Below are 19,853 nucleotides of genomic sequence, written 5' to 3'. Positions count from 1 at the left end.
TTTGGGACCAATCAATTTTCAAGTTGATATACTTTTGGACATCCAAGGTTGATTCTTTTTTTAAGTGCATAAAAGAGAAAGCTCGCCTTGAGCGAACTAAAGCCGATAATGCTCCGTTTTAAATGCGATTTTTTCGCCGTGCTGCTCCGTAGCCGTACAAAAGTGAAAGCCACTTAAATGGAAGCCAACGTGGTGCCGGATGATGATGGCACGGCGTTCCGTGGAGCCCGGCAAAAGCTGAGAAATGCCACAAGACGCTGGCCGTACCGAATGAACATTAATAATTAAATATAAGAGCGGACTTATGCGCACGATACTTGGTATGGAGCCCCTCGGAACGGGACGCAAGCTACGCGACCATGACGTTGAACCGGCAATGAGTGGTCGGTGGATAGTGTACGCGGAAAAGTCCCGGCTTAGATACACATTTTAAATGAGGGGCGGATCAAAGCCAGGCACAAAAGAAATGTATTTCCATTGTTGTTGCTGTTGCGGTGGTATGGGATGGGTAGCAGCTAAAGCAGAGTCTAAAACAAATTACTGAATAATTTATAAATTAACTTTTTTCTGCGGCGCGCTCATTCGTTCGTCGCCGGCCTTTGTTTGAGCGGCAGAATGAATAGGTGGAAGGCGAATGAATGGGTGGCCAGGTGCGCGGCTTGACAGGTGAGTCCGTGAGAGGAGCATGAGGTGGGCGCCTTGGTAAGGAGTACGCCCTCAGCCACGCATTTCTTTTTCATTTTGCACCTTCAGGTCATGTGCGCTCACCGCACGCACACACTTACTCACTCTTCCAGAGAAAAACAAACAGAAGATTAAAAGTCAAATGTTAAATAAGAAATACCCAGTAGTTTGAGTTAAAGTTGTATTTAAAGTAAGCAAATTCATTGTAATAACGAATGTTTACAAACTATTCATACAAAACTATGTGATTTACATAAACAAGTCATGTTTGTCGTTTTTCCTATTCAACTTTTTCATTTTTAACTTTTACCTGTCGTAACTTATAACTAAACATATTCGATTATCGGCTAAAAATAATATTTATTTGAATAATTTGAATTAGAATAAGACCTTTAAATATTAAAATACTGACAAACTTTGAACAAATTAATCCAGAAGGCTATACCACTGAGTGCACGCACACACCACATTATGTGTTTTGAAATATTACTCATACGCCCTGTGCGCTATAGTGCAGAGCACCCCCATCTCCCCCATTGTACAGGGTACTGCAGAAACAGGCCATCGACTCGACGGCGTTGAAACTCTCGGGGGCATTTGAATATTCAAATGCCATTCGCTGGCGTTTCGTGGCCGATCTCCTTCGCGGTCTCTGTTGCGCTTTAAGTGTACACTGTTATTTACTGTTTTATTGCACGCGCGCCTGCTCACGAAACCCTCAAAAATTGCTGAAATAATTACACAGTTGTCGAAGCAGCCACAACAACAAAGCCCCTAAGCAAATAAAAACGATGAAAGAATATAATATATTCAACCGACTCGCACTGGCAGCGGAAATTAATTCTCAAATGACCAAAACTTGTGCATAATCCGCGTTGAGCGAGAGCTCCGCAAACACTTGACACAAAAACCCTTAGATTTTGTGTAAACATTTCATCGGGGCGTGGTAAAATTATCGATTTGATTTCAATATGTTTGGCTGGGATGGCTTTATGGCTGGTTTGTTTATTTACCTGGAATGGGTCCGCAGACGCGCGGTATTATTTCCAAAATGGCCGAACATGAGGGATCCTCGAAGCATAGCTGACGTGCTAGGATACAGTTCAGAATGGCTACGACGCCCTTAATGGTGGAACCTGAAATTCAAAATAGAAGCATATTAAATAGAGTTTTTATTCAATTTACAATTGTGAGTTGTACAATTGTCATATGTACTAAATATAGATTTTAGGCCTGTGCATTTTTCTACACTACTTATTCGAATATAAGACATTTTACATAGAGAAATAATATCGCATTTATATTTCCACCGTAGTATAGAAAACTGCATTACATTCCCAAATATGGGTTTCTTCTTTCAGGAAGATGAGATTTTTAATGTGGTTAGGTCCAAGGATCAGCTGAAAGTAAACCTTAACAATCTGATTAACTGGTAGGTTCTATAAGCTTGTTGGCGTTATTTCTGCTCATTATTCTTCGGAGGGACATTGTGGTCACCATACTAATTGAATCCGATACATTTTTGGCGTACGAGTCCCACGAGGAAATTCACCCGCAGAATGTTTAATAACCGAATTCCAACCGTAAGCCGCAGAAGCAGCAGCAGCAGCAACATGCAAAACGCAACAAGCGGCAGCAAGACTCGTGTGGTGACAACATTAAGCCAAATTTAATTAAATCCCCGGACTCTGTTCTTCGCCATCCTTTTATACGAAGGATTTCGATACATATATTTTTATGTCGCACAATTGTATGCAAATGCAATGTGTAAAGTCCCTCAAATATTTTGGTTCCGTAGTATTTGTCTTTATGCGCGTAATTACAAATTGCTCATAAATATTTATGCCGGCGTTTTAATTATGTTAATTCACGATGAACTGTTTAAAGCATTTACAATGATTTTCATTGAAAAATCCGACAAGAATGAGGTGAATAAGGGGCAGGGTGGCAAAAAATCGCAATTATGTTTATATGCAGCTCTTAGTTTTTATCATAATTTTATGTTCTGCTAGAGTGAGATAGCGAGATATGGGTAGAGTGGGAAAACAGTCCGTTTATAAAACATTCATTTCAATTTCATTTCATTACGTAAAATAAACCAAGTCATCCGGACAGCAGCGACTGGGAACACAGGCTGCTGTCTATCTAAGCAGTCGGCTTTATGGCCACTGCCTACCGGTCATGGTCCTTCCGCCAGCTGCTCCTCCTGCTCCTCGCTCTGCTTCTCTAAACCCACTTCATCCGCCGGATGCCCCGTAAAAGTTGTAGTTCGCTGCTGCTTCTGAATTTTTCTTTTTCACCCCTGAACCACCAGCCCCACGCTCATTAACGAAATGACCGTTTGCATATTGCACGTCGGGTTGGGGAGGGAAGACTCGGCGGAGGAGGTATATTCCGGAGCCGGAATAACAAAAGAAGTGCCTTCAAAAATTCACGAATTGCATGCGGACGCAGCTGAACTTACTCGACGGAGGAGCAACTGCGACTGCGGGAAGTGGCCTACTGCCCAAAACCTAGAAGTAACCAGAACGGTGGCTACAATTGCATGGCCGCAGAAGTTTCCCGGACTGCCACTGCCAGTCGAACTGTTTGCGGAAATACAAATAAACAAAAGTCAGTGGGGAATCCACCGGACAAAATAGCAAGTTTGGCTGGACTTTAAAGTGTTTTATGGTTATTGGGTGCCTAGAATTGCATTGAGATATGCAGCGCGCGTCTGGCTCGATGACAGCCAAGATATTACCGAGGACGACTTCGGTGGCCGGCGGATGGGCATGGTCTTATGGCCGCAAATTGCCAACAGACCCCGGGGACACCCGCTCAATCCCCGGCGACCCATTTGGAATCACTTAAAACACACAAATCAAGCAAAAGTTGAGAACACAATAACAATTGTTTTGGGACACACCATAAATTTGCATGCCAAGAAGAATAATGCTCCCAGCCACATAGAAAAAAGCGAAATAGGCACATAAATATGCGACCGACCGACGTTCCTGTTCCTGTTCTCCTGCCCCACCTTCAAGCCCAGCTACTGCTCCTGCTCCTCCTCCACATCTACATCCAAAACTCCGCCGACGACAACCAGAACAATTCGTTTGTGTCACAATCAGATTCGGCACAGGCACAAAAATGTTCGCTTTTCGCGTTTCGCGCTCGCCATGTTTCATGAATTATTTCCCCGAACCCCAAAAAGTTTTCGACCGAAAACTTTGACTGCAGAAAGAGGCCAGAAAAAAAATCTGGCAAGGCAGGCAAGACATTGACTGGGAACTGGGAATTGTCCAGTGTTGCAGGCCAACTCCCAATGCTGCTCAGCGTTGCACTGGAGAAATGCAGCTTCAAATGGGGAGAATGTTGCTTATATCTAAATACAATTCTTATACAAATAATTACAACCTTTTCTAATGGCTAAATATAGTTAAGCACCAATCAAAGGGTATCGTAAAAGCTTGCATATCTAAAGTAGAGTGAACGTTTTAAGGAAAAAGAGGCAAAAAAGATTATGCGTTCAGCCCCACATTTTACCTATTTAAGTATTTTAGTGAATAATTTAGTAATAATTAACTGAATAATATATAATGTATAAGACATTTTTTTTCAGTGTGCCTTGTTTGCGTTGATTCGTGCGGCGAACATTTCGATTACCATTTTCCCTGGTTGCGCATTGCAAGCGGAGCGATGGAAGTGGGTGGAGGATTCCTCCAGTGTTTCGCATTTTCTGCTACTTCGCTGGAGAGCTGCCCTTTGCCCTCTGCCATCTTGGTCCTCTGCCCCTGCCCCCTGCCCCAGTCATGCAGCCGCTACTGCTGCTTAAATTTCAATTGTGTGCCGGGGGCGCCGGCCCGACGCTGGAGCACTCTGGTGCAGGCTTTAATAAATTATAGCCCACGTTGGGGGTGGCGTTCGAGAGGTATTGTTGGTGTTGCCGCTGCTGCATGCTACTTGGAAAAAGTTAATACAACAAATGCGCTACTGGCCCAACAATCCAACTACCCAACTACCCGGTGGCAACAACAATTGCAATAACAATGACCGCATTACGAGGCCGCGAATCGTTGCTCGAAAAGCCAAGTCGGTGGCAGTGGCAACATCAACAACATGGCCGAGAAATGGCAGCTTTACAACTTCCGGCTAGCAAGGACTACGGCCAGGACGAAGGTTTTGAAGGGTCTGCCACTGTAATATGCTTCGTTCGCTGTGGCTGCCGCGTTTTTATGTTTGCGCCCTCCGCCGGGAGACCAGAAGGCCGCGAGGCCATCCTTATGTCATTCGGGATTATTTTGTGGGTTAAAAACTAATTTTCGGTCATGAAGTGGATTTCACAGTGTGCATGTTGCCGACATTCGGAGGCCCATAAATATGCAGCACAGCCAACTACACGGAGCCCCTACAATTTGCATGGGCCGGCGTGTAAAACATTGATTTCCCGACTCCAACTGGATCAAAGTAGCGACTTCAAGCCCGCCTGGATTATCCGTAATAATACTCTTCCGGGCGGAGCCGTTAGGGCAAATGTCAACAATTGAAAGTGCGTGACCGAATTATTTCATTTCATTTTATTTAATTTATGGCCCGGGCCCGAGAGCAAGTCTTTGCCGCCTCGCCCACTGGCATTTAAATTTAACTGCAGTCGGACAATGCGAACAGAGCTCACTCGGTAAAAACAACATTACCAACAGGACACTGGCAACAGCAACAGCAACACCAACAGCAACATAAAATGTCGCCTGCGGCCATTTTCATGGGCAACCGTCCGAATTGGGTGTTGAAGCTGGGCTTACCTTAACCAAAACAAGGAAAACAAGAGTCCGCAGAGAAAACACGAAGCGAGGTTCGAGGACATCGCCACGACTATGAAATACCCAGTAATTGATATTGAAATTTATAAAATTTTTCTTGCTGAGCCACTTTTACATTAGCCTGTAACTTTAGATTCGATTGCCTCATTACTTGTACTATTGTAAATTCAAGCAAACTATTTAAGATCATTATAGTATAGTAAATTAAATATATTTAAATAAAAAATTAATCAGATTACATTTTATATATTGAATCTATTATTATGTTAGTTTTTATTAGGAATTTTCTTAAAAGTAGAGCAAACAGCATTTCCCAAATATAATATACCCCGCCAACTGTTAAAAGCGGGCATAAAAATCTGTCGTTCGAGGGGACAGGGTCTGAATAACGAGAATGCTGCTGGGGATTATGGTCAATTATGTGTAAATACAATTATTGTTATTGTTGTTGCTGTATCACGCCGTTGTTATTGTTGGGGCTGGTTGGTAATGGCGTTGTAGTAGTTGTTGCCATTGCCATTTTCATTGATGTTTTTCCATAATTGTAGTTACCGCTGTGCGATACATAAAATTTGTTATTTTTCCAGCACGCCGCCTGATGATCGATTCATTAACAAGACGCCAGCTTAAAACACCATCTAGTGATCTCCTTCGCCTCGTAACTGTCGCCTTCTGTTGTTATTGTCCTTGTTTGGTTGCTTGGCACGTTTCCCGTGATTTAAGTACATTTCCAGCACGAAGGAGTGAAATCAGGAAACAATAAAAGAGTGTAAGTACCAGTAAGGAAACATTGGCAGAGACACTGCAGCAAATGCCTGGGTATCACTGGGTGGTCTTTTCCATTCTGGCTTAGTCACGTCACCAGTGCAGGTCTGGCCAAGATTGCGCTTTGAAAGGGGTTATATGAGACTTTCCGGCTCCAAGTATTCAATTTTTATTTATTTATATAACATGGAATATGCCAAGAATTGGAATTATAGCACTTCTTGGGAAAGAAAATCTGACTAAATTGGGTTGTAAGTGTAAAAAATGATGCGTAAAATGCCTAAAAGGCTTAAACTAATTAATTGTAAGGATGTAAAAGATTTGATTTCTTATATTCTTCGAAAAGTTTCCTAAGTCAATAAAAAGAATCCCGTTGTCTTACTAAATAAAATTATTCAAAACCATCCAATAAGACCCGGGGGAAACCTATTAGTAAACATTGTAAGCTTGTTAACTTTGACACTCAAGTGGCTCCTTTTGAAATTTATTCCACTCGTTAAACGTTATTCAGCTGCCGGCGTTATCAGGAAAACCAAAACAAAATAAACACATCAATAAACAGAGTTGACAAAGATTTGATTGCATTATTATAAAACAATTTGCATTCGATAAAAGTCAAAAGCAGCGGCAGGCAAAGTCATAAAAGTCGCGCAATGAAAATTGGAGCGCCATCCCTCACAAATAAAAAAGGAAAACGGAAAAGCTGCTGAATCAGGAGCGAAGCCAAAGTCACTTTTGTTGCTTTTTGAAATGAGGAGGAAAAGAAATATGCAAAATGCGCATAAATCTAAAGGCTCGACACGGGACTGAAATCACGACGGAGACGGGCTCCTCCGGATGAGTTCCCATCTGCCTCTAACTTGGACTGAGAGAAAAGTCGCTGCCTTACTTTTTAAAATCTATCGACTAATATTATTTTACTTTCTTGAGTAGCTGAGTATTTCAAAGACTTTGGTAATCATTTATTGAAGTATCGAGATTGAACACGAGCGCCACCTGGCGGTGTTTACACTAATTGATTTTACCTTTTTCGGAATATTTTCATTTTTGGCCATGTTGATGGGTTGATAAGCAAGGCCAAGTCGCATTTTCTTTGATATTTGTTTTTAAATATCGATAAATTTAAAAGTTGTGAATTTTTTTGAGTGCTCCCCTGCTCTGTGGGAAATCGAATCCGGAATGGCAGTGCGTCCTCGTTCGCGCATGCAGAATAAATGATTTTCTATTTGTTAAGTCAAAGTGAAATTGTCTAAGGGCGGAGTGCCTGTGCGTGAGCCTTGTGTGTGTTGACATTTCTTTGAGCCGCCATCACTCACTGGCTTAGAGGGGCAAAAAAGAGAGCTCACACGCGGCAAAGACAACATTTTCAGCATTTACATTTAATTTTTTGTCGTTCGTCAAAGGTTTTGGCCGCCTTGCCTTCTCATTTACAAGGAATTCCATCGGCCCGCAGCTGGGGAAAGAGGTCAAAGGGCGGCACATATGTCAAGTGTTGCGCTCAGGTCGAAAGTGGGTGGTGTTCGCTGCTTTTTACCATTTTTTACCCCGATTGTGAGCCGCAGCACTTTCAGTGGGTCTTTGGGCCAGCATCTCTGGGCCATGTTAAAAAAAGGAATATATATATAAAGTTTTATTTTATCTTCTTGTTCTTTTGCCCCGTTTTTTTGCTCTCACTTTTGTCCCGTTTGTGTGCTTTTTCGGAAAAAAACCTTGTCCGTCTGCTGCATTATCCTTTTCCCTTTTTACGTGTGTTCCATTGTTTTAAATTATTTATGCCGGCGTAAAATATTCAAAGCTTTGCCAAATGCAAAAGAGAGACGGAGAAAGCGCAAGAGCGGGATGGCACGAGAGTGACGCGGAATTCGAACGCACAATAACAAAAAGAAGGCGGCTGGGCGGACCAAGTCCAAGTTATTATTCATAACTCAGCAGCATCAAAGTGTAAGGGAGTCTGCGACAATTCCCACTGCCATTTTCCGACTCACACCGCCCACCGCCCACCACCCGCTCCTGCTGCAAACCTTCAAGTTTACATAAATTATTTACGACCTTCAGAAGGCGCACAAAAAAAAATAAAAAATGTTATTCTGACAATAATGCCGGAGACCACCTAATTTCGAGCTTTGTTTGCCATTTCGATTTCACTTTGTCGTGCAGCAGCAAAAAGGATTCTTCGAGGCGGTGATTTCACTGTGTTTACTTTCCGCGACTTCCGAAATTATATTTTAATTAATTTAAGTGCTTCGCTTGGTTTGTTTCCACCGGCCCAATTAGGACTTACGTCAGCGCATTTATTGAATTTGCGCTGCCCTTATCAAACTGTCAGCCAACTTGACCTTGTCGTGGCCTTAAAGCGCTCAAAGGCGCTTAAATCAGTTGGCGAGCAAGAGCGGTGTCCTAATGCCACTTAATATCAGTTCAAAAACAGGTCATTAGAGCGCGAAACTGGAGGCCGTAAATTGAAAAATCCAACACCGTCGGAAGTTCAGGAGTTGAAGTTGAAAAGTCGAGGTGGTGGCTGCTGTATTAACTTAACAGTTTGACATTTAACACCTTGCAATTGTTGCAGCCGCAGAGAACTCAAGTGTGCACTGCATGCACTAGGAGAAAAAGGGACTACGTTTGGTTAAGGAATGATTCAAGGGAAAGCCAAGATGCATAACAAATGAGGAATTGCCGTGCTTTTATTTTTGAAAAGTAGTTCAATATCATGTTCATATTTTAATATAATATTTTTACATTTTTAACAAAAATGTATCAAGAAACTATTTTCTGTGTGGCCAGCCCCTTGGCCTGGTCTTAAGTGGCACTCGGTTTTGGGTTATAAACCCAGTTCATGCCTCCAGAAGAAGCCGGAAAAAGGCGAGTGTTGCTGCTGGCTTTTCTCGTTTTCCCGGCTGCAGTCGAGAAGTTCGGGAAAAGTGCAGCCACTGAAAGCACACCCACTCAAAGGTAAAAAGTAAAGGTGTTGAGCAACTTAAAGCGAAGATTTCCACATTGGCCCCGCACACAGAAATATTGTCGCGCATTTGTTCGCAGCTTACAGAAACATTTTTCTTAACACGCTCCGCAATTTTTTGCACGCTCCTTGGCCAACTTTTGTTTCGCGGTGTTTTGTTCTCGTCGCGGCTCCACTTTTTCTTGCCAACTTCAATTTGAACCGAGCGGAGTGCACAATTTAAAGCATTTACGAGCGCAATTTGTCTGCCGCCTGCTCAGACCGCAGTCAACTTCCAGTTGGATTCCAAACTTTTGGGGTTTTCTTTTTTCAAATATATTTGCACTATTTTTTTTTGGTGAGAAAACTCCAAACAGGTTGAAAGTGTGGGCCAAATGCAGGTTGGCTGCCCGCAGCTGGCGGTCTGACATTTTTCTTGGCTTAAATCTGGCAGCTGCAGCGACTTTAGATGCTTTTTGCAGCTCATTGAATTTCGCACGCTTTTGTCTGCCAATGCCAATGCCATAAAAGTGGATGCACTTTTGCCTCTGGCTCTTTTCTAAAAATATTATACCATTCTTAAAATGTATGTGTTTTTTTTTTATATAAATTTAACGTTGGTCACAAGGTTGACAAGACATAAACGAATAAGGTATAATAAATATTAGGAAAGTTATTATTTCCCATAAATTGGCAAAATTTTCACCTGAAAATCTAAATAAGTATATAGAGATTCAATATATAAGCATCATAGAAATATGAAATACTTGTTAATGTGTTAATTGAAAGCTTATAGTATAAACTGTTTCGTTTGGTGTAGTTTCCAGTTCTCGTTTTCCATTTCCACACTGGCTTTAAACAACTTCGCAACAAACTAAACCTATTTGAGAGCATCATTGCAGCCTGCGGGTTTTATCTTCCGGAGAATGTGGAGTTGAACCACATATACTTACATACATGCACTTTTATAACATGCCCCTTTGGCTATCACAAGTCTTCAGCATTTTCCATATTCGAAAGTCTTCTGTCGGCGTTTATTGTCAATACAAAAGTTTTATGCATTTGTGGAAAGTTAATTTTTTTTTTGTGTCGAACTTGTGCGTTAAATTGTGTAAACGGATTTTCACAACAGATCCTAGAGGCTGAGAATGCGGGATCGCTGAAAGAGTCGAAAACGACTTTACAGAGACTTTCGGGTTGTTGGCCCACACACACATCCGACACTTGTGAACAAGTTAACAAAACGATTTCGCTGTTGGAAAACTTTTATTGTGCGAGTGGTCACACTCACACACACATATGCGCATATCCAGGCAGACACATAAGCAGACATGCCACGCCCACTTCGAGCACATGTATTATTCATGAGGCAGCACACACGCAATATGCCTGTCTTTGTCCCTGTCTGAGTTTCTGTTTCCGCTGCAGCGATAATCGCAGGTCAATTTCATAAACAAATAAGGCGGCATTATCTGGATTCCATTGAGAGTGCGATTTCAGCCCATTGCCGAGTGGCCATAATGAAGCCATTCCATGCAGACAGACAGACTAAGGTACTCAGTCGGGTATCGGAGCTATCTTAATTATAGATCGATTCACTTGAAGGACACTGACACAAGTTACAGCTTAGATCAGAATAGATTGTTTTAGATGATTCAATCCAATTCGACATAAAGAAGATGTAAAATGTCTTCGAAGTCGTTGAATATACTTCACGTCCCTACTTAAACTTTAATTTTGCATTGATTTATTTATTCAAATGGCAGCTAAAGATATCCAGAATTCATTCAATATAAAACACTATTACTTTAGCCCCAACTGTACGAGTTGCACATAGGTGTTGGCCATTGTCTGCGTGTCGGGACTAATTTAGGCCTGGGTTGACACCATAATTTATAGCGATTTGCACGCCTGTCCAGCCCAATGACTTCGCTCAGACCTGCACGGCTGGCCCATGAGCCAGCCACCTACAAAGGGAGTGAAAAATGCCAGGACTATTAATTGTAATTTTCAGCGAGGACTCTGCTCTGGTTAATTGGTGCAAATATGCCGCAGGACCAAGTGGCGTGTAAGTGAGTGGCAAATTAAATTTCTGCCAACGAGAAGACTGCCGTTGATATCAGCCCTCGACTGCTGGGACTGCATTTATCCGTTTTATTGACGCTCTAATTAAAGTGTTGGGCTCATCAATATGCCCAAGGTGAAAATGCCATGGGATCTACGTATGTGTTCCTCCGCTGGTTGGCAAGGACACCACTGCCGGCTGGAGCTTTGGCAGCAGTTTTGTAGCCAACACACAGACAGACAACACACACGACACGGATATAAGGTGGGGCAGGATTAAGCTCCAAAGAAACACGAAACGGTACGACACCGGGAAAAAATATGATCAAGAAAAATTATTTAAGAAGTAGAGATTTTTACTATTAAAAGGTTCTTTCAATAAATCAGATTGGAATAGGACCTTTAAATGTAACCCTCCTTTAATAGAAAAATAATTTTGTAATTTATCTTAAAATATTTTTTAAAATTTAACACCTTTAAAAATGTAAATAAAATTACGCCTTAAGTTAATGGAAAAACTGAAGTTTTAGGAAAAAAAAATTTCGAGCCGTGCAGCATATCAACTTACCGAACGGCAGTAACAACATTGGTATTTTGTGGCAGTAGCTGCGAGTAGTAACAGTTTTATCGCCAGCGACAACGTGTGGCAAAGGGAACGGCATGGGAAAAGTCGCAATAACAACGGCCGGGGTAAGTGACTGAAATTGCCTAGAAACAAAGAATGCTTTAGCCACTTCCCCCCTTTGGGCCTGCGGCTTTTTCTGCCAACGCTAGCCGCAGCAACATTGTGGTGCAACGCAGAAGAACAAAAGATCGGGATTGGAAAAAAATGAAAATGGCAACGTATGCCGGAAGGGGAATGCGAAATTCGCACAATGCCAGCAACAAAGTTGATGACGTGCCGTGACGAGCGCGTTACTCATACGCAGCGTGAGCCCAGATGAGTTTCTAGACCGGTCCTCTTGACATATTTCCGATTAGCTGCACCCACCTGGGGATTGTACATTCTCTTTCATCTTTTTTATTCGCTGGCACTCTAACTGCCTAAAGGAATTGCCGACAAATCCATATAAGGGAATGAGCAGTGAGCAATCAGCTATTTCGCACCCAATCAGAATATCATAATTCCCTAATAGCCCAGGCGAAATGTGATATCTGGCATTCAATCACCGCAATGCCACAAAATGTCAATTGCCGCAAAGTAAACAATTAAATTGGGGACAGCAGAAAAGCGGCAGTAAAGTGGGGCTAAACCGCAGGCTAGTCAGTGTCGAAGCGAATGCCTTCCTTTGGAAGTCCCCCACTGAGGCTGTTTACTGGCACGCGCCCTTGGGCCAGGCAATGAATTTTTGTCGTACTCAATAAAGGAGGCCGAGGAGGAAAGGCGACAGAAAGGGGAAGGCGGCTAAAATGGCAATAAAAGCAGCAATTGATAAGCGAACCAGCAGCAGTCCCGCCAAATAAGCAAAAAGGCAAACAAACACACCAGACGTTGGCAAAATGAAGGGCGGGCCAGACAAACAATCAAACGATAAACGGATGCCAAAAATGGGAAAGAGTCAGGGGTATGCACTCAAAGAAAATGTAAGAAAACCGAAATATAAAGCAACGCACGAATCAACTCAACTGTAAAACAACAGAACTGTAAAATAAATAAACACACCTCTAAATAAATATTGCTCTATCAACTAAGTTAAGTTACACCAATTAGAAGATAACTCTTAACTTAACAACTAAAGTAGTACTAATGAAATATTAAAAATATTCAGATATCCATATCTGAATAACATATTTTCAAGTAAACTTTGGAGCTAGTTATTGTTCTGCGTGCATAATGGCAAACTAAGCCATTGTATTTCAACCTCAATTTGGCAAATTCTATTACGATAATAAGAGTGCAGAAAATGGGGGGTGGCCCACAGGCCCGTTGGCTCGGCAGGAGGTGGTGGAAAATAGCCGGAAAATGCTTGATGTGGCTGGAAGGGCCACTGGAACACCAGCGGCAGGCAGTTAAAAGCAAAACAAAATGCCAACGGAAAACGGAGGCTGTGGCAAGTGTATCGACAATGAGTGAGATCCAATTTCAGTTCGATTCTTATCCAATTTCTGGGCAAATAAGTGAAAATGTTTTCATTTTCATGCCTTTGAGCAATGGATTTGGTAGGGTCTGTGTTCTTTGAGTGTGTCAATAATTTGTCCCGAGCTCTTTGTCCGCATGGCTGAAGTGTGAATAAGAGCCAAGTGGAAATGGAATTAGAAATGAGCGAGTAAGTAAGGGATTTCCCCGCCCCAAAAAGGGTTCTTAGCACTTAAGAAGCTTTGCTTCGGTCTGACCACAAAGTTTTCCCATGTCACGTCAGCACTTCACGATTGATGTGACAAAAAGTTCTTTTAAATTATTTGACTTTCGGTTGCTCGTCGAACATCCTTGATTTTAAGCCCGATTAGAAGCATTAAAGCTGAGCTTATCCGACCATGAAAGAAATCTGAGAGCGGGGGGTTGGGTTGGAGGAGAAAGCATAAAATGCAAATCTCAGATTTGGTTTGTTAAACATTTGCTTAACCACGAAAACAAAAGAGAAAGCCCGAAGTGTTGCCCGCCATGTAATTTTCCCCCAGGAAGAAAATGATGAGCGGGAAAAGGGAAAACGGGACAACCAAGGCGGAAGGAAGGACTCCAAATGAAGACTACAGCACATGGCACGGGACTCAATCGCGGCTCTCAAAGCTGTCGAGCTGCCAAATATGCCACATTATGAGGCAAGGGCAACATATGCTCGACAACCGTCCGGAACATCTGCGTGGGGAAATGAGCTAGCCGAGGGATGGGGTGGGGATGGGGATTTCCCCCGTATCAGACACAGCAAATAAGGGAAAATTACGTTAAATAGAAAAGAAAAAGTTTTCCACTTTTTAACTTTGCCACTGAGCAGCGCGCGCGGTTGTTGAACATTTTACAAACAATTTAAGAGCCGCATTAAATTATTGTTACGCTCGCAGCTTAAACTTTAAGACAGCCAGTCGGACTGGGCCGTTTGCCGCTTTCGGTCTTATTTTTATGGCCACCCTCGCTCTTGGGGGGCGATAAGAGTGAAAAATGGTAAATTAAGCAAAGCAAAAGCCAAGGCGGCTTGTTATTATTGTTGTCCTTGCTGTTTGGCCAACGCGCGTCAGACTAAATTAGAGCAAAAACTTAATTTGCCTTCCGTTTTTTTTGTTTTTTTTTTTTTGTTTTGTGTTTTTGGGTTGAGCCAGAAAGTCGGCAAAACGGCACTGGCAGAAAGGAAAATCAAAGAGAAAAAGGCGCAAAATAACAATTATGTTTAAGGCAATTGTTTTGGTTTTTCCTTTCGGATTTCGTTTGGCCCGATTTTCTTGTTTTTCCGCTTGTTACAATTAGTGATGTTCTCCTTTTTTGTACTGTTTGTTCGGCCCGTTTATAATTGCGAATGAAATAAGGTTAATTAGAGTAATGGCCACTTTGCCGCTGCGGCTCGGAATCTGGTCGAAAGGGCGAGTAAAAGATGTTTCTGTTTCAGCCAAGTCTGATTGACACCATTTGGTCAAAGGTCGCTGTAAAAGTTCACTAACACTAAGGTTCCCTAAATTCAAGATTCTTACTATTTAAATAAGCAAACATGTTTTAGTACTTCATTTTTTCAGGAGGACTATTTCTATTTAATAACTTCCGCTTACCCCGTGCCACAATACCCTTCATCCCGCTCCGATTCCACGGCTAGCAAATTTAAGTAGTTAATTTATTTATGACCCCTACTCCGCACCAATAAAGGGCCGGGCAAAGTTTTGCGTGCCCAACTGTGATAGTAAACTTGTCGACAACTAAACCAACACGTGCTAGAAGCATCCTGCCATTTCCAATAGCTTTTCGTACCACACCATGGGGCAGGGGCATGTGGCATGGGCAGCATCTCGCACCACATCACACCACGTAGTTTGGCGAAAACACTTTTGAAATATTAAACACTTGAACCCATTTACTTTGTATGACCAGAAGCTGTCAGAGGCAGTCTTTGGTCCTTTATTGGCCCGCCTTCTATAAACCAAAAGACAGCAGTGGTTAAGTTAATAGCACTGACGGCTCGCCAGATTTGCTTCCTTTTTATGAGGTTACATTCTATTTACCAAAGAGCTAAACAAAAAGACTGCCAATGGGCCATATTTTTAATAGCCAAGAAGTGGTGAAATATAGAGTAAATCAAAATAGGCTTATAAATTCGTTTGTATTCAAAGGTGTTTTTAAGTGCGCTTAATATGGGGAAATAAATATTTAGAATGGAAAATGTTCGTAGCTACTAAGAAGATTAGGTATAAACACTATTATTTCTACCACTACTATAGGCTAGAATGTCCTATATGAAGGTGTATGTTAAATGACTTTTAATTGGTGTTAGTTTACGTTGTCTTCAGTATTGCCGGCTTGTTGTTGCCCCGACTAGGCGATATTCCTTAGGTAGGGGCATGAAAATGCTACCAAAACTTTGTGCCCATAAGTTTTCCCTCGTTTCGGTCTGGCTTTTTTCCTCCTTTTGGTTTTACATATGTAACTACAAGAGCGAGTGGGAAAACTAGAACTAGAACTAGACATGCTTTCGACCAGGCCGCAAAAGTTTCCATACAATAATAATCACTTTGTAAAAGTTCTGCCTTGGCCAAAACCATTGCAGTTAACGAATTTTTGGTGACGCCACTAACTGTAAGACGCACAAACGTTCAAATCTGGTAAAAGCCAAACTGCGGACCAAAAAACTTCTTCCTTATACATCGGTTATCTCTTGGGCCCAAACAAAAATTTGTCTTTGTGGCGCGGGAGTGGGGTTAGTAGTGGGTAGTTGGCCATGCCAATTAATATGTCGCCGTGATTTTCACATACCCAAAAGAAAATGCTGTCAAATGATGACGTTTATTGTGTCATAGAGACGGCGATATAGCGGCATCTCGTGCCACACATAAATGGCCATATGAATGATTAAATCGCGCACTTTTTTTCCCCAACGAACTTTCGTGGATTTTGTTTGTGTTGTGCTTAATAAATTAAATTTTTTACTCCGCCTGTCGGTGGCTTTAAAAATTTATATGCGAATTTGATGTGCAAATTCAAATTAAATTTTTGCTGGTGTTGTTGCGTGTGCTGAAACACACTCGCACATACACTCACACATGGGCAGACAAATGTGTACATATGTAATTTTTACTGCATGAATTTGCTACACACACAAAAAAGAAAGCCGGCTATATATTTCATGCCAGACGGAAATTCGAAAAGCAGGCAACAAAAAGCGACTCCGAAAGGGTTGACGCGATGGAAGGGCCAGCAAAAACAACCACACGCTTATGATGATGTGTAGGCCTCTATATTCGCAACAAAAAAAGCACAAAAAACCAAATATGCCCGTAAAAAAAGCAGCATACACGCAATTTTGTTGTTTTGTTGCTGTGTTGTTGTTCCTGACGTTTCATTTTGAGCATTCTGCGTTTTTTGACCTTTTTGGTGAGTGTGTGGCACAGGCTCATTACCCATACACCTATGCATGCTGAACCAGTCAGCTACTCACCCCCAAAGCGCACTCAATCATAAGTGAATGCACGCACAAACACGGACGAGTCGTGTGAGTGGCATGTGACCGAACGGGTTAACATTCGTACAAAAGGAAGTTGTTACTTTGGCTTCCGGTTTAGCCATATCGTTATTATTTATAAGCGCTCACGTACACGCCAAGAAAATGGCAATTTGTGCTCGATGTGCGCTGATGAAATTGTATCCACATAAATGTCTTACATTTCAGCAGACATAAATTTATTAGCGAGTATGAAAAATTCTTCTATTTTTATTTAAAATAAATGTATGACTGTATAATATGCATGATAAAATAAATTGTTTATAGTAAAACCACAGATCAAGTTTCGAAATTATTTTATTTTCAAATTGCACTGGATTTATAAGGTACAAATAAAATATATTTTATCTCTGTGCCCCAGTCGATTTGCACCGCAATCGTTTTTACAAACTCTCTCAAAATTGGCTCCAACTCGGGTCAGCAGATTAAAGGTCACCAGTGGGTTTTACCGAATGGCTGACTCATGGTCATAAGGGGGATCATTAATCAATTAGGCCAACTTCAGTCAGCTGCAAATAATCTGTGACCCTGTGCACTGGCAGTGTGTGTGTGTGTGTCAGCAGTTCTCTAACTTTGCTACAACTTGATCTGGCCAAAAAGCCGGCCAACAGACCATTGGATGTGCTTTGGCCGGCTGCCCAAAATGCAATTGGCTTCATGCAAAATTCAGGAGCTTAATTTGTTTGTCCTTGCCGGCCATTTGTTGGCTTTGCATTTCGGGCATCGCCGGAGTTCGAGTTTCGGTTTGCTGTTTGCAGTTTCAGTTGACAGTTTGCAGTTTCCAGTTTGCCGTTGACATTTATTAGCTTGTAAACATAATGCGGAAGCTTTTATGAAGCTTATCGAAAGATTTTCCCGACTTTGCAGTCGCATAATTGTCGCAAAAGCAACAGCAGCAGCCATGGAAAACTGCCTCAATTATTTATATATAGTTATATTTCAATTTGGCCAATTGACAGGGAGATGGACAGTTTTAATGCTTAAATTGTTTAACTTGTGCAGTGCCATTAATTTATGCATATTTATAATGTGGCCGCTTTTGATTTGGCTGCCTATTTTGCTGTGTGCTCTGTTATACGTTGCATTTTAATTAAATCATATAAATGTCAATAAATTCATTCGGCTCTCAAAAGTATGCTTCAATTAACAGCGCGCACGAAAGTGACCGCAGAAATTATAAATTATGCATTTTATATCCACAATAGTTGTTACACATCGCTATGGTTGTTGTTGCCGCATCTAATTGTGTGTGTCCTTACACACACCCACGCACTAACCCGTGTTTAAATGGGTCGTGTAGGTGCACACAAACGAGCAATTACAAATTAGCATATGTCAGACAAACAGGGAGCAAAACAATGGGTTTAGCCGAAACAGGGAACAACTCCAGGCACTGGAATGGATATTGATACCCTCCGTTGTATACTTAACATAAAGCCTTCAAGACAATGTAGTTCATGATATTCTCCACGGGCGCTTCTCTCAGGATATTCACTCAGATAAGCCATGCACTTATTCAGGGAATCGTGTTTATATGGAATATGGATAATTTAGTTAAAATAATTCTGTATCAAGATCATGAACTAAGGCTAGTCTTGAAGAATTCGAGTTATTTTTTCCTAAGTATTTTACCACCCAAGTCCCCCTGAATTCCTCCTCAACAACCATATTAAACCAGATCTTCCAAAGCTTCTGCTTCAAGCAGTCACGTAGTCAAGCCATTTGAATGTCACCGTGAATTGAGATCCTACATGGAATAGAAATAAATGCATGGGAGCCACCTAGATTATTTTCGGCCTGTCAACAAAATACATGCAAAATGTGAAAATGCCAAGAGAATAACAGGCAAAACTGCTGCCGGGGCAGCAGCAGTCGCAGACAACAAAAAATCACGGAAAATGTTTTTCAATCTACAGAGACACGCTACCAGGTCGCCCAGGGGGCGCAGGAAAAGCCATTGGAAAATGCAAAGCAGCTGCGGTGATTGTGCAGCGTTTACCAGCGACAACAGGCAGAACAAATGCAGCAAACACTGCTGCTAAGCTGCACCCAACGGAAGCAGGCGAACAAGATGTCGGCTAAAATCATCGACTGGCAGTCGACGGAAAGGAGCTAGAAGCCCGGCGAAATTAGAAGCAATCGCAGAGTGCGCTGGGGCCGCGAAAAAAGAAGGCAGCCATAGCTGCTACAGAGAAAAATATAAAAGATTTGAAAATTTACATAAAATAAAATAAAAATTCTTAAATAATTTGGTTATTACTTATTTTATACTGTTTTAGATCTCTCTTAAACAAACTACCTTAACAAACTACTTTAAAACGACCATTGGGCTGTTTATCTTCAGGCATCGAATAATATGCAAAAACAGATACTGAACATTTAACTAACCAAATTGATACATTAAAAAGATTTTATAGAATTCGCAATAGGCTTATGAAGTATCTTATTACCGAATTAAGTTTGTAAGTGTTAGAAAATTTTAAATTCGCATATTTTATTAATAATATTCACCACTGAACTTAACTTGAAGATTCTATTAAATTGTACTTAGAGTCTGAACCATAATACACTTTTCAAGACGTATTCTGTTTGAAAAACTTAATGAAATCGCATAGCATCATTATTTTTCTCTGTGTAATGGAGTGCGCAAAAGACCCGCGTTCGGTTATTCCAGATTACCCGAGCTGAGAGCCAAGCTGCCGGGCGCTAGTGAAAGTGTTTTCACAGCAGCGAGGTGAAAAAGGCGTGAAATCCTGGTCTGTCGTCGGTTCGTTAGAGACCCGGGTGAAAAGCCACAATAGCAATGGCAACACCAATAGGAAAGGCAACACCACCAGCAGCACAAACACTAACACTAACACCTTTAGAAACAACAAAGTGCTGGCTGCTTAAACGCATTGTGCTCGAATGTAGCTGCTGCTTTTGTCATTAAACTCCTTGCAATTTGCACAAACACACACACGA

At 41.6% G+C, this 19,853-nt stretch overlaps 1 protein-coding gene across 3 annotated transcripts in view; it reads right to left on the bottom strand.

Moving 5' to 3' along the window:
• LOC6619273 overlaps positions 1–19,853 on the bottom strand; it is a 71,007-nt gene that overhangs the window by 30,911 nt on the left and 20,243 nt on the right. For all 3 annotated transcript variants that reach the window (XM_032720592.1, XM_032720590.1, XM_032720591.1), the window contains exon 3: positions 1,698–1,820. In XM_032720592.1, coding sequence (XP_032576483.1) covers positions 1,698–1,820 — 123 coding nt within the window. The remainder of the gene's footprint in view (positions 1–1,697; positions 1,821–19,853) is intronic.

This window comes from Drosophila sechellia, chromosome 3R (genome assembly GCF_004382195.2).
Source record: "Drosophila sechellia strain sech25 chromosome 3R, ASM438219v1, whole genome shotgun sequence".
Taxonomy (NCBI): Eukaryota; Metazoa; Arthropoda; class Insecta; order Diptera; family Drosophilidae; genus Drosophila; species Drosophila sechellia.
This window is presented reverse-complemented; position numbering and strand designations above follow the sequence as displayed.